Source organism: Polypterus senegalus, chromosome 13 (assembly GCF_016835505.1).
Source record: "Polypterus senegalus isolate Bchr_013 chromosome 13, ASM1683550v1, whole genome shotgun sequence".
NCBI classification, from domain to species: domain Eukaryota; kingdom Metazoa; phylum Chordata; class Cladistia; order Polypteriformes; family Polypteridae; genus Polypterus; species Polypterus senegalus.
This window is the reverse complement of record NC_053166.1, coordinates 85,904,018-85,918,043: the sequence shown is the minus strand read 5'-3', so window position 1 is coordinate 85,918,043 and position 14,026 is coordinate 85,904,018. Positions and strand designations below refer to the sequence as shown.

Sequence of the window (14,026 nt, the reverse complement as noted above, 5' to 3'; positions counted from 1 at the left end):
CAGGAAGTGCTGCCGAAAGAAGAATCCATGTACGCCCAGATTGCTTCTGGGTACAAGAGAAGCACTTCTGCCACACCAGGAAGCGCTGCTGGGAGAAGATCAGGAAACACCTAGAGCACATCCGGGGAATGTATAAAAGAGGCCGCCTCACTCCATTCAGGGCTGGAGTCGGGTGGAAGTGGACAGAGCTTGGAAGAGAGGAGTTGGAGGCGGCTGAAGAGAGAGAAAGACGTCTAAAGGACTGTTTTAGTGGTGATTACTGCACTGTTTGTGGTGCTGGGAAAGGGGTTGTAAATAAAGGTGTATGATTTGAGACATTCTGGATCTGCCAGTCTGTGTCCAGGTCCAAGAACACCACAGTGTATTCAAACACTAGGCTCACCAAGATGCAACTCTTACAGGAATGCATGCATATGTCTAACCTTCTAGTTACCTAGTTTATACTAAGACTGTAGTTGCAGTAGAACTAATATGCTCACATACAGTGTTTCCTTAACGAAGGGTGACTGAGGACCATGTAGTGTGTAGGAGAAAAATAATTTGAAAAAAGATTTGTTCCTTGTATAAAGCCTCCACTTAAGGTATAACAAGAGAGTTTGAATATTCATTAAAACTATTGTCCGTAGGTTCTTTATTAATAGTCATCAATCAGATTTTTCCATTCATTTAAATGGATTAACTGTGAGGCTAATATGGCACTAATTAATCAGACAGTATCACACAAATTAAAAATAACCTCTGCAAAGTTAGGCTAATATGCACAGTACAATCCATAAGGCTATCAAGTGAAAATGGAAGAATTTGTTTGAGGTTCTGTTCCTCAAAGTTTATGTCAGTTGTTGAACTCAGTTAAAAGATGTTCCATATTTAAAGATGTTACCCATCTTGCATGTCTTGAGTTGCATGGCAGTTTATAAATATAATCTGGGGCTGGAAATGAAAAAGGGTGATAGTGAAGCACTTTTTTTTTTAATATTGTGTCTTTCAGAGATACATGTAACAAGCTCTTGAGACTGCTTTATTAACACAGTATGGCTGTCAACCATACCATAGCTAACCAGTCCTTAATGGCCTCACATAAACCATTATTTAAATGAGTAATTAGAGTGGCATGATTTAGTGATGCTTTGAGTAAATGTGTCTAAAATAAACACTATATACAGTAGCCGAAGTCAAGAGCATTACATACTACTTGAAATTTATTTAGACATTCCATTAAAGAACTGGTGCTACAGTTATGACCCTCTAGCATCACTATTGAACAGTCTAAGGGTCTGTCTGTTAAAAATAAAACTACAACATGCACTGGAGGGAAAAGTAAGCTGATAGCATATCAAGAACTAACTAGTACCGGGTCATACAAATACAATATCCTCCTGAGATTACATCAAAGTGTGGTTCTACTCAGGCAGCAACAAAGGATACAGTAGTAGTGAAGTGGGGCCAGAGATCCTCTTAGTGTAATAATATGGCAATACTGTGGGTCACTTACTCTCTATTGGTTAGCAGTGTTGTGAGGGATTAGCTGGCAATAAAATGCGAATATTGCTGCTAAATCTATTTGTTAGTAGTGCTGAGAAGATAAACCCAGATCATGGTGTGACACTAACAAGTTTTAGAACTAAACCTAATATGAAGGTTGCTAATAAAGTCAGGACTAATGTTTTGTAATGTTTGTGTACTGTTTTATCTTTGATTATATCTTTTTGAAGGTTATTGTCATTTGTTTTCAAGGCACCAAATAATGATGTCACAGGAGCATGATCTCTTGGCACATGGGGTGTAGTGGGCATTGGTCAAGGTGGTCAACTGGATCACTAGAAAGTCAGACATAAAAGTTTGGTCTGATTGTCCATTCTTCTGGTCTTTTTGGAGAAGCCAGTGTCTATCATTTTAGGATATGATTAAATAAATATTTTTTTTACCTAAATGCTTTTTTCAACTGTGTCTGAGTTCTCTAGCCATTTGTTGCGTTTTCACTTTAATGAGCACTATAATGTTTTACTATTTATTTAGGAGGTATTTAAAATAGGAATACACACACATGTGCAAAGTCAGCGGGTGAACCAGGCTCTTGACACATCTTTTATTTAGGATTTTTTAGGATTTTGTGCTGTTTTCAGCATCTTCTCAACTTGTCATTGCTAATATCCAGATGTAACCGCAACATGTCTGAGCCTGCTGAATATTTTTATTTTGCCAACTGAGTTTCTCCCATGTAATACTCCGCAAGGATTCTCCTTGTTTCCCCAAAAACTCTGTATAGTCAGAGTGGGCACTTGTGTTGGCTCCCAAATAATATAACTGTGCTGAGAAAAGCAAAAAAAGCAGCAGTTTTAAACAAACAGGAATGAGGAGCCAGGAAACAAACATTTACGCCAGCTACATAAAGTATGTGCCCATGTGTTTTTATATTCAATGCAGTGTCTACCAAGTACAATGAAATACATGTTTACACAGTGGAAGCAATTGTTGATATATATATATATATCGGAATGCCTGACACATTATATTCCAAATCGTAACCTTAGATCTTCAAATGAGTGTCTCCTTATAATTCCAAAAGCTAAACTTAAAAGAAGTGGTGAGGTGGCCTTCTGCTGTTATGCACCTAAAATCTGGAATAGCCTGCCAATAGGAATTCGCCAGGCAAATACAGTAGAGCACTTTAAAACACTGCTGAAAACACATTACTTTAACATGGCCTTCTCATAACTTCAATTTAACTTAATACTGATACTCTGTATGTTCAATTCATCACAATAACTATTCATAGTAGCTCTAAAATCCGTACTGACCCCAACTCTCTCTTCTGTTTCTTTTTCCGGTTTCTTTGTGGTGGCGGCCTGTGCCACCTCCACCTACTCAAAGCATCATGATGCACCAACATTGATGGACTGAAAGCCAGAAGTCTACGTGACCATCATCATCAGGTCCTTCCATGAAAACCCTAAATACAAAGAGGACTGTTTGACTTATGTTTGGTAGATTGCCCAGAGGGGACTGGGCGGTCTCGTGGTCTGGAACCCCTACAGATTTTATTTTTTTTCTCCAGCTTTTGGAGTTTTTTTTTTTTCTGTCCACCCTGGCCATCGGACCTTACTTATTCTATGTTAATTAATGTTGACTTATGTTTATTTTTCTATTCATTTTGTAAAGCACTTTGAGCTACATTTTTTTGTATGAATATGTGCTCTATAAATAAATGTTGATTGATTGATGGGCAATATGGTGACATCAGGGAAGCATAGCAAAATAAATAAAACTATGAAAAACAGCAAGAAACGGTCTAAAGAAAAATTAACCAAACAACAACAAAAAATAAGGCTTATGGCAAAATTATTTGAGTGTTCTAACCTGGCTTCTTTTAAATCTCCTGGTTCCAGAAGACAAGTTTTTTTTTTTTTCGTTTGCATAAACCTACTAAGTGTACTTCTTCCCAACTTAAACAAGGTTTAAGCCACATCCTTTAATTTATTTAATTCTAGGATTGACATCATGTTCCAATTTTCCCTTCTCCAACTTTAGCCCTTGGAATGTGCTATATAGTTTTTTTTAATTTCTGCTTGATTGACATTAATTATTGCCCATTACTTTTGCATTTGGTTGCATGTGCAACTCTTTAAGTTCAGTGCGAGGAGTTAGTGCATTAAAAGTGTCATATTCTAGTTATTAGAGAACTTGGTCAGTGGATCCTCACACAACAGACACATCAGTTCTAAATACAGTGTAATCCTAAAGACTGGTGTTTCAGGTTTACACTAATAAATCAGCTTCAGTTATAAACATTTTGCATGATAAACTAAAGCAGTCCTTACCTTCTGAAGGTATAGTATGGTTCCTTTTAGGACAGCATAAAATTTCTTCCATCCTCTTCTTCCCCTGGGAGCTATTAAAGAAATAGCAAAATACATAAGGGTTTAGAGCAAATGCACATATAAAGTATAAACTTTCAGAGAACAAATATTAGACATGGAAGTGAATGGTTAAATGATGCTTATGTAAATATAAATAAAATATAACAAATATGGTTAAATGATGCTTATATAAATACAACAGATGTTCAAGAAGTTTCAGCACCTTTATATTTTCGTTGGAAACAGTGAAGGTGGGAGGAGTAGTAATTTTGTATTAAAAGGTTGGTACGACGCTGTAAAAATTGCATCGCAAACGAAGGTGACTATATAGACAACTGATGTAATTTGTTGTTGTCTTAATAAATGGAGTTAAAGAAAAGTGCGGAAACTTTTTGAATGTCCCTCGTATAAATAAAATATAAAAATTATGGTTAAATGATGCTTATGTAAATATAAATAAAATATAACAAATACAAATCAAATAATTATTCTTAAATAATTCTTCTTAACCCTGGGTATTACTAAAAACGCATTCCTCTTGATGTTTGATTTATGACGATTGCTGTTAACTAAATCTAACTTTCAAAAGCTGAATTACAGTGTTACAAGTCCAGTTACTAGTAAGTAAAAAAAAAATATAAAAAAAAATATATTAACACAGTTGCAGATGATAAAAGGTTTGTATTACATCTGAACATAAAAGGCATATTGTGCTAAGAAGAAAAATAAATGATGGAGTTCAAAATATCACATGCAGATCAAGCCACAAAAGCAGTCACACACAGTGTCAAACAACAGGCTTTGAACTAAGTGAATTTGTCATAATCCGATTCCTATCCTGCATTTTAATTCCAAGTACAGGTAAGTTTGTATTTGCATAAATTCAGCCTTGCATCTATCATTATGCTGTGATACTGCAAACTGCTTATGGACCAATAAATAAAAAAGACAAAACAATGCATTTTGTAAGCCTATGGAATTCTAAAATGAAAGGGCAAGTTGGGAGACAAAATGATTCTAAAACTTTTGGGATTTATGTTTGAAGAATAACAAATAAAACATAAAAATTAAAATAAAAAGCAGCCCAATTCTAACAAAGTATGTTTATGTTTTTTTTCCCCTACAAAAATAAAAGAAAAGAAAATAAATGTCACATTTTTCATATGACTGCTAAAAACAAATATACTTCAGAACTGCTTTATTAAGTTATATCATTTAAAGTAGATTTAAATTATTTCAGGCTGACTAATATAGTATGAATCTCTTAAAATGTCTAACTTATTATAATGATAACACACTATTTTGTTTCAGATAAAGCGAAACATACTTCTTTTCCCATCCATTTCAGCATGGCTTTTTCGAGTCAAGACTCCATGTTTGTATGTAGCTGCATTAAATGCCTGAGGGATATCAAGGAAAGGGTTGCTGCTATCCACTATTCTCGTAACTTTCTTGAGTCCACTTTCACATTTGTCATCGACGAGCTCTGACAAAGACTTCCGTAATTCATCTTCATCTCTTCAAACAAAGAGAGAGAGAGAGATAAGGAGGAAGAGAAGGATACAGTATTTACTTTGAATGTTTCATATACATACAGTACAATCTCTTTTAAACTGTTTTATATCTATTAATGAGTCTTTCAATATCAAGGCGATACGTATAAAGATAAATAGTAAAGCTTTAAATACATTACATGAACTCATGCAACAAACATTCTGGAGGATAAACAACAAATTAACTGACATCTCTGTACTTAACAAAGGGTTCTGCGCAAATGTGCATCTGCTTGGAATTTCTAGTAATCTGTACTATGATTGTAGTTTGCTTAAAAGAAATGTATTTGAAAAAATCTTGCTTCTGTACAAAAATGCAATAAGAATTAAATAATTTTTCTTTGCAAGTTGTACTGTGGTTTTTGGAAATTAAAAGCAAAATTGATTAACCTAATTATTATGTTGAAGAATTCATGATTATCTTGTTGAGAACAATTATTAAGTATTTTATTTATGTTAAATAATTCACTTTTGATGTATTTTTATATTCTTGTATTTATTTATTATTAAACCTTAAATTAAAAAAGGTGAAATCCAAAGAAATCCATGTCCATTTAAATGATGTCAAATAAAATGTAAAAGATTAATAGAAAGGAGAACTTTTATGCTCTGGCAACTTTGCATAGTACAAAAAAGGCTATTTGAATAGGGAACCTGTACAGCTAAATATTGTTTCTAGAAATGCACATATTTTTATAAATTAGATCAAAGTTACTTACATTGCCCATTCCAGCTTTTCATTCTTTATTGAGTTATAGAGAGTCTGGAAGAAAAAAAAAAACATTCTAAAAAATATAAGAGTGTTTTTTTTTTTTGTTCGTTCAATTTTTCAATTCCAATGATCCTAGCTCCATAGTGATATTAGGACTGAACAATACAATTTTTTCAGCTGTCATATTTTCCATATAAAGCATCGCATACAGCTTTACAGTACCCAAGGGAGCAGGATGTAGACTGTGCATGATAAGTGTACACATTTCAGGACAGATTCAGGATGTAAGGGGAGATTTCAATTAACTGAACATGCCGTCTTTGTGATACAGAAGAATACCAGAATACCTGAAGAAAACCCAAGGAGACAGGGGAAGAACATGAAATCTTCAAACAATTCACACAATTACAATTGTCCCTTCTTTTTATCAAATCAGTAAAGTGGTTGTGCACTATTTTCCAATACACAAAAAGACATGTTTCTAATGCATGACCAAACCATTAAGTGAATCTTTTATGGATGCATACAGCTACAGTATAATATTTTATATACACTTTAAAAAAAAACAAAGTTAATTACAGACATTAGTCTAAAACAGGGGTGGGCAATGTCAGTCCTGGAGAGCTGCAGTGGCTACAGGTTTTCAATCCAACCCAATTGCTTAATTATAAACCAATCCTTTCCAATCTCAAACCTTATTTAATTTTATGGCTTGTTAGCCTACAATGTAAGGCTCTTATATTGTAGATTTTTTCCTTCCCACGGATATCATCAAAATGATTTGAAGCCTAAAACGGATAATTTTCAGTCTGTCACATTTTCTATTAATTGTATTATTAAATTCAACAGTGCATGATGAATACACAGATATGTAAATCAAAACAAGCTAGATGGAGAACTGCTGACTGCTTTGTCACTTACATCTTATTGCTAATAAGGAGCCATTAAAACAGTGAATGCAGCTGTTTAAGATTGAAATAAGCAATTAAGGGTGGGGAACCTTAACAAACAAGACCACTGAAATATAGCATCAAAATGTCACTTAAGCAATAAGTTCTTCATCAGCAGTAATTGACTTCTCATTAAGAAACTGAGTTGGGACAAAAACATGCAGTCACTGCGGCTCTCCAGGACCGACATTGCCTACCGCGGTCTAAAATATTGTAGGTCGGCTGTACATACTTTTAAAATATTTGCAGTAATTTTCATGTGACAGCATGATTTTTTTTTTATCTAGTAGCTTACTAATGTCAAATATCCAACATACTACACATGTGAACATCACTCTTTAAAATAATGAATTTTTCAGAATCCTGGGATCAATTCCTAGCATGGGCCCTGTCTGTGTAAAGTTTACACATTTTCATTGCACCAGGAATGTTTTTTTTTTTCTTTGGGCAGTCTGATTTCCCTCACACTTCAGAGATGTGCAGGTTAGATTAAGAAGTGATTCTACAGTAAGTTCACTCTGTATGAGTGAGCGTGTCAATGTGTGCACAACTGGGCCAGATGTCCCTACCTCATGTCCAGTTCTACCAGAATAAACTGTGACCTCCTACAATGCCTTATTAAAATAATGAGTCAGAAAAAGATAGAGTGAGTGGACTTGAGAGTAATAAAAATAATGTTTTTTTGCTATTTCTAAATTATGACATCCACATTCAAAACTTGATTACCAGAAACTAGAATTGGACAACAATGCAAACTTTATTTTTCTTTTGATGTATTGGGGGTACATACATTAATAAATAAAAAGCAACTGTGCCAGTAGATTGGTTTTAAAGTCACTGTCCATTAATATTTACATTACATCAACAGTGTCAAATGAATTTTCAGTTTAGAACAGAATATATGTGACAGCTAAATTTGCTTTTACACATTAAAGTAAGTAGTGAACAAAAAGAAATAAACTTTAATTGGACAAAGCATGTATGCGTAGTGAATATATGAAAGATTGGCCTAAAGCACACAAGGCATTGTCTTCAAGCTATTATCACCTATAAATGGTATATCAAAAGGACCAAAACTGACACCTTACTGACCCATAAGCTGACTATATTTTATACTTGTTTTGAAGTTTAAAAGGTCAAGTATTCCAATAAGGCTTCTAGAAAGAAATGGGTTATGCCACAACTCAGTGAACAGCATGTACGTATAGCCTTAATGAAATAAAAGAAATTTCACATTACAACCTCATAACTTTTTGCCTATCACTAAACATTTCTAATACTTTTATTGCTCTGTCTTTCCTGCCTTCAGGCTTTAAGAAAATAAGCATCATATTGCTCCCCTGAAAAATAAGGTTATTACTGCACTTACATCTCTAGCTATAAAGTTACCAGAAATGATCCATCCATCCATCCTCCAACCCACTGAATCTGAACAAAGGGGTCTGCTGGAGCCAATCCCAGCCAACACAGGGCACGAACCAATCCTGGGCAGGGTGCCAACCCACCACAGGACACACACAAACACCAAGCACACACTAGGGCCAATTTAGAACTGCCAATCCACCTAACCTGTATGTCTTTGGACTGTGGGAGGAAACCGGAGCAAACCCATGCAGACACGGGGAGAACATGCAAACTCCACGCAGGGAGGACCCAGGAAGCGAACCCGGGTCTCCTAACCGCGAGGCAGCAGCGCCACCGTGCCGTCCACCAGAAAAGATGCTATGGTAATTTGTTAACAATGAAATTTCAGGTACATTTAAGAAACAGCATCATTTTGACAAAACATTTTGCATCTGAGCACCTTGTTAGGAAAGACACATGTGCACCATATTTTGTTACTATTATTAGCTTATTTGGATGACACCTTTATCCAACTTGAAATACAATTGGTTACATTTCATTTATATTTGCAGTTGGAGTACATGCAGGTGAAGTGACTTGCTCATGGTCACACAGTGTCAGTAGCACAACCTTAGAGTTTGAAGTTCAAAGTCTAAAACCATAAGCCCGTATACCACTGACTAAACCTCTGTCCTTGTTACAATTCCTAATAATACCATGCAATGTGGTTAATTGATTTCAACTGTTTAAATCAAACTTGCCCCCTTTCTTTATACAAAAAATACAGTTTTTAAAAAAAAATGCAGTTAAACTCTTTGCTTAAATGAAGAAAAATATTATCTGCATGACACCCCAATCTTCTACCATACTTTACGTAACTGTCTACCATCAACATGTTTTCTGTTAGTTATTTGAGTAAAATAAACACGTACAGCTGTATCAAGACAAAAGCATGGGAACATGAACAGAATGAGCAAACTTCACATGCTTGGGTTTGAACCTAGGACTCTGAAGGTGTGAACGCAGCATAATGCCACATAAGGATAAAATCCAGCAGTAATATAATTGATTACAAAGGGTTAATTACACACTGTTAATACACATGAGCTGCAGGTGGAAAAATTAATTTAAAACATTCATATATTTATTTAAACTTTTGTTTTTAGTTGACTAGGTTACTGTAGTGCACTCCTAACAGGAATACTTATGGAAGACATTAATCAACTGCAGTTAGTTCAGAATGCAGCAGCAAGAATTATAACCAAAAAAAGACATTTTGAGAATATCTAAATCTCTTTAGCACTGTCACATTGATTACCCATGCCGATTAGAATTTATTAAAATACTATTAATGGTATATAAAACTCTAAATAATCGTGCTTCTTCCTATAATTTGGGCTACCTGTCCCCCTAAATCCGCAGTTGTTACCTTAGTTCCTGTAATGGCAGTCTTAATTATTATTCCAAAGGAGTAAGCATAAAAAAGTAGTGAGGAAGCCCTTCACTGTTATGCACCAAAAATTTGAAATATTTTATCAAAAACGATATACCAAATTAATACTGTGGAACATTTAAAAACTTCTAAAAACCCACTTTTTAATTGTGCCTTTTTTAGCTGCATATTAGTTCTGCTTCTAATAGATAACACATGCATAGAATTATCATATTCTTCATGGATGTGCAACCATTATTAACCTTTATGTTTCTCTGTTTTCTTTTCCGTTTTTCCTATGGTGGCGTATTTTCACCACCACCTGATCAAACTACTATGCAAGCGCCTGTGATGTTGGAACATAAGCAAATACTCCAACTGTCCACAAGACCCACTGGATCAAATCCCCTAAAGCAAAAAAGGAACTACTTAAGTACATTTATGCTAGGTAGAATGCCCAGTGGTATCTGGGTGGTCTTTTGGCCTTGGAACCCAGGAATATTTTGGTTTTTATTTTCAGCATCTTTTCCTTGGAGTTTTTCTATTTGATTTTATCCTCCCTTGCCATCTGACCATAGTATTAGACTCATCTTAGAAATATGAGAAAAAAATAATGTATAAAGGACTCTACTTTATCTATTACTTGTACATCTATGTTATGTAAGAGCATATTGATTTATTACCTGTTATTTTTGTATTCATTCTTATTTTTATCTATTTCTAATTTGTTTTTATTTTCCTGTAACTTTTTCTTTGACATATTGTAAAGCACTTCAAGCTACAACTTTTGTATTAAAACATGCTGTAGAAATGTTGTTTTTGTTATTGTGTTAGATACTTTCAATTATTGTCAGTACATAAATAGTGTTTCCTTGTTTTTTCTTCATCACAAATATCAATAAAACATTGCATCATTCACATTTAGGACGAATAACTGTATCTCTCCATGGAAGTGCTTAAAGGAACTACCTAACAACTCTGTAACCAACAAAACTTGCAACGGCTTGATTTAAAATATCTAGAGAGGAGAGAAGGGAAAACGTACCAAAAATTCCAAAACAGTAGATAGTTTAAAAATATAATGAGGTTTCAAAAGCCATTGTACTCTGCTTTCATTTTTATTTTCCAACATGAAATTTACTTTAAGCTTATTTTAATTATCTTTATATATAGATCACTAAGGGCACACACAACAGTGAGCGCAACCAAGACAGAGAGCACACGCAAGACAGAGAGCCACACCCACCAACTCACAGAGCCCCGCCCACCAACTCTAAGACCATGGGATACGCACAACCGAGCCCCACCCACCATCTCTAATCCTACATCCACATCCACTGTCGCTCTCGATCAAACAGCAATAATTAGCAAACAAACAAAGATAACTGGCAGTAACAGTGCAAAATTCACAATTGGTATGCCAGTTTGAAAAGATAAGTTTTGAGGGTAGTTTTAAAATGTGTTATTGAATCGAGCTGATGTATATGAGATAGAAGAGAATTCCCGAGTTGAGGAGCACTATGAGAGACGCTCGAGCTCCCATAGCACAGAGTTTGATGTGTGGTACAGAAAGTATAGCTGCAGATGAGAATCAGAGTGAGCGAGACGAGTGTCAGTCTGTAGGAGATCAGTGAGGTTGTGGAGAGCTTTAAATGTTAAGAGCGGTATTTAGTATTGTATTCTGTAATTAACAGGGAGCCAGTGAAGTTGAGAGAGAATAGGTGTAGTATGTTCAGTGGATAAAGAACAGCAGGTTATTATCCTAGCAGCAGAATTTTGAATAAATTGTAAGCGATGGATACGTTTTTGTGGGATGACTGATAGAATACCATTACAGTAATCTATACGTGAGGTGACTCGGGCATTAACCAATACTTTAGTACTGTGTTGCGTAAGAACAGGACGAAGTCTAGAAATATTTTGGAGATGGAAGAAAGCAGTCCGAGGAATGTTACTTATACGGCAGGAACTATTTAATAATTGCCATTATTAGTGTATAAATGGATATAAATAATTGCACGTAAATGATTCGTCAAAATCTGTTGTATGTAAACGATACTGTTTAAAACATTAATGTTTTTTCATCAGAAAACCCAGTTTCCACATCTACCTGTATTAGTTTAAATGGCACTTTTACCACTCGCAATAGGGCAGACACGCTGACTTATTGTGTCGACTGGGCAACACAGTGAATGCAGCATCTATCTATATATGTCTGTTTTCTGTAGCCTGCTACAGGAAGGTATTCTCTTGACCATTGGCATTGGTTTCGCTCCTTGCTATTTTCATTATACTGCGACGGTGGTTTCCTAAGCCTTTGTTATACTGAATTCCTTTCTCACCGTTTTCTGTTCCTATTCTTACACTTCCGTATGCTACGGCGGGCTTCGGCTAGTAGTAGTAATTTTAAAAGCTTAACTAAGAAGATACAAATGTAATAATTAATAATTTGCAACATATATTTTAGTAAATGCTTATGTGTGATTATACTGTATAAAGAAACTCATGATGGTGCTGTTTGCCACTTTTATAGGACTGTTTTAGAAAATCAGGATTTTGTTTGAAATATTACAACTGATTTTACACATGTTCTCTATTGTTCCTTGACAGAGTTACACCATCTGAATGCATTAAAAATAAATAAACGAAGCCATCCACACCAAACATTGCATGCAAAGATGAACTGCCTTCATGTGACTTTAACTTTAAGGATATGACGTAAATTAAATTTGGTCTCTTACTGCTTCGTTATTTATTTTCTTAAGTAAATGTCATACTCTATATGTTCTTAATTACTTGATATTAATATTTGCATTTTCTCAAAATAAAAAGATCTCTGTTTTATGTAATCAATCGTTTAAACATATTCTTACAGCTACTGAAAGAAATGATAAAAATAATACAAGACTTCTTATCATACCTTCAATAAATCCTTTGGAAAATCATGGCCATCATTCAAACCATCCAAGTTTGTAATAAATTGCTGACAGGACATTTTCTTCCCTATATTCTGCAATATAAAAAGGCATACATTCAGATAAGAGTACTGTGTGTTATTAAACTGTGTCAAATGGTATGGATTTTTACATGATTATACAATATAAGAATGCAACATATATGGAATGCGCCATCTTGTTAATGAAGTGCTACCTAAAAATGACAAAAATGAACCTTGTCAAAATGACATACGTTAGATAATAAGGGAATCTGGAATCTGTCAAGTAAACTAAAACAAACGGCATTAATGCAAAATATGAAGCATTTTAACTTCCAAGCTGTCCAATTTAAACTTTTTAATTATTATGTACAATATTATTTAACCAAATTATAAAAATTACTTACCATATAATTAAGGCTCACTTATACCATAATGCTACATATATTTTGAATGTGCAACAACAAAGCTGTGTGAAATAGACGTCCTGAGCACTAATTAAATCTTGATTTTGCCTGTCCTGAACGCTGCTTTACAAAAAAATTTACCTGATATATAACGCCTATTAAGGTGGACACCTCAGCACAAAGTACATCCTTTACTACAACAGCACAGATATAATTTTGCATGTTCAATTCAGATAAAGCGACTTCCTCACATTCTCATGGCAAATCAGGCCTGAACTTTGGCATGTTCAGAACTAAAATCTAAATCGCTAATCCGACATTTCTATAAATCTTATTAAATGTAAAAATGTACAATATATTAAATAAGAAAACTGCAAGTGATTTTCTTTTCCAGGGAGGAGGTAACTCAAAGCCTCTACTGTAAACATTCTCTGATTCTGAAAAGTCTTGGTTGCATACCCTTCTTAATACCGGTAGCAGCAAACTAGCACATAATTGGTTAAGATCAGCACTTCTCTGCACAGTCTATGATACATTTGTCACCCTCTGCTTCTGCTCTTACCTGAATTTGTTTTAAAGAAGCGTTATGCTCCGTCTTCATTGACCACTTTTGGTTACAATACAACACAAAATTACTCATCCAGTGCTTACAAATCTTCCCCTTCAATGTTAGAGCTACCTGCTAGAAGATGGGTCAGCTCGGAAGGGGTCTCCAAGACATTTCTCATCTGTTACATTCACTACGTCTATACCTACATTTACATTTTTGCCTAAGCAGTCCAACATCCCTACTTTTTTAAAAACAACTCTACATACCACATCAGCATTTTATTTCA

The 14,026-nt window shown here is 34.7% G+C and overlaps 1 protein-coding gene across 1 annotated transcript in view; it reads right to left on the bottom strand.

The window, feature by feature from the left end:
* psd2 (pleckstrin and Sec7 domain containing 2) overlaps positions 1-14,026 on the bottom strand; it is a 141,646-nt gene that overhangs the window by 19,130 nt on the left and 108,490 nt on the right. Inside the window, exons 7-10 of the mRNA XM_039774089.1 lie at positions 12,769-12,858; positions 6,130-6,173; positions 5,185-5,375; positions 3,819-3,889 (exon numbers count right to left, since the gene is read on the bottom strand). Of these exons, the coding sequence (XP_039630023.1) occupies positions 3,819-3,889; positions 5,185-5,375; positions 6,130-6,173; positions 12,769-12,858 (396 nt within the window). The remainder of the gene's footprint in view (positions 1-3,818; positions 3,890-5,184; positions 5,376-6,129; positions 6,174-12,768; positions 12,859-14,026) is intronic.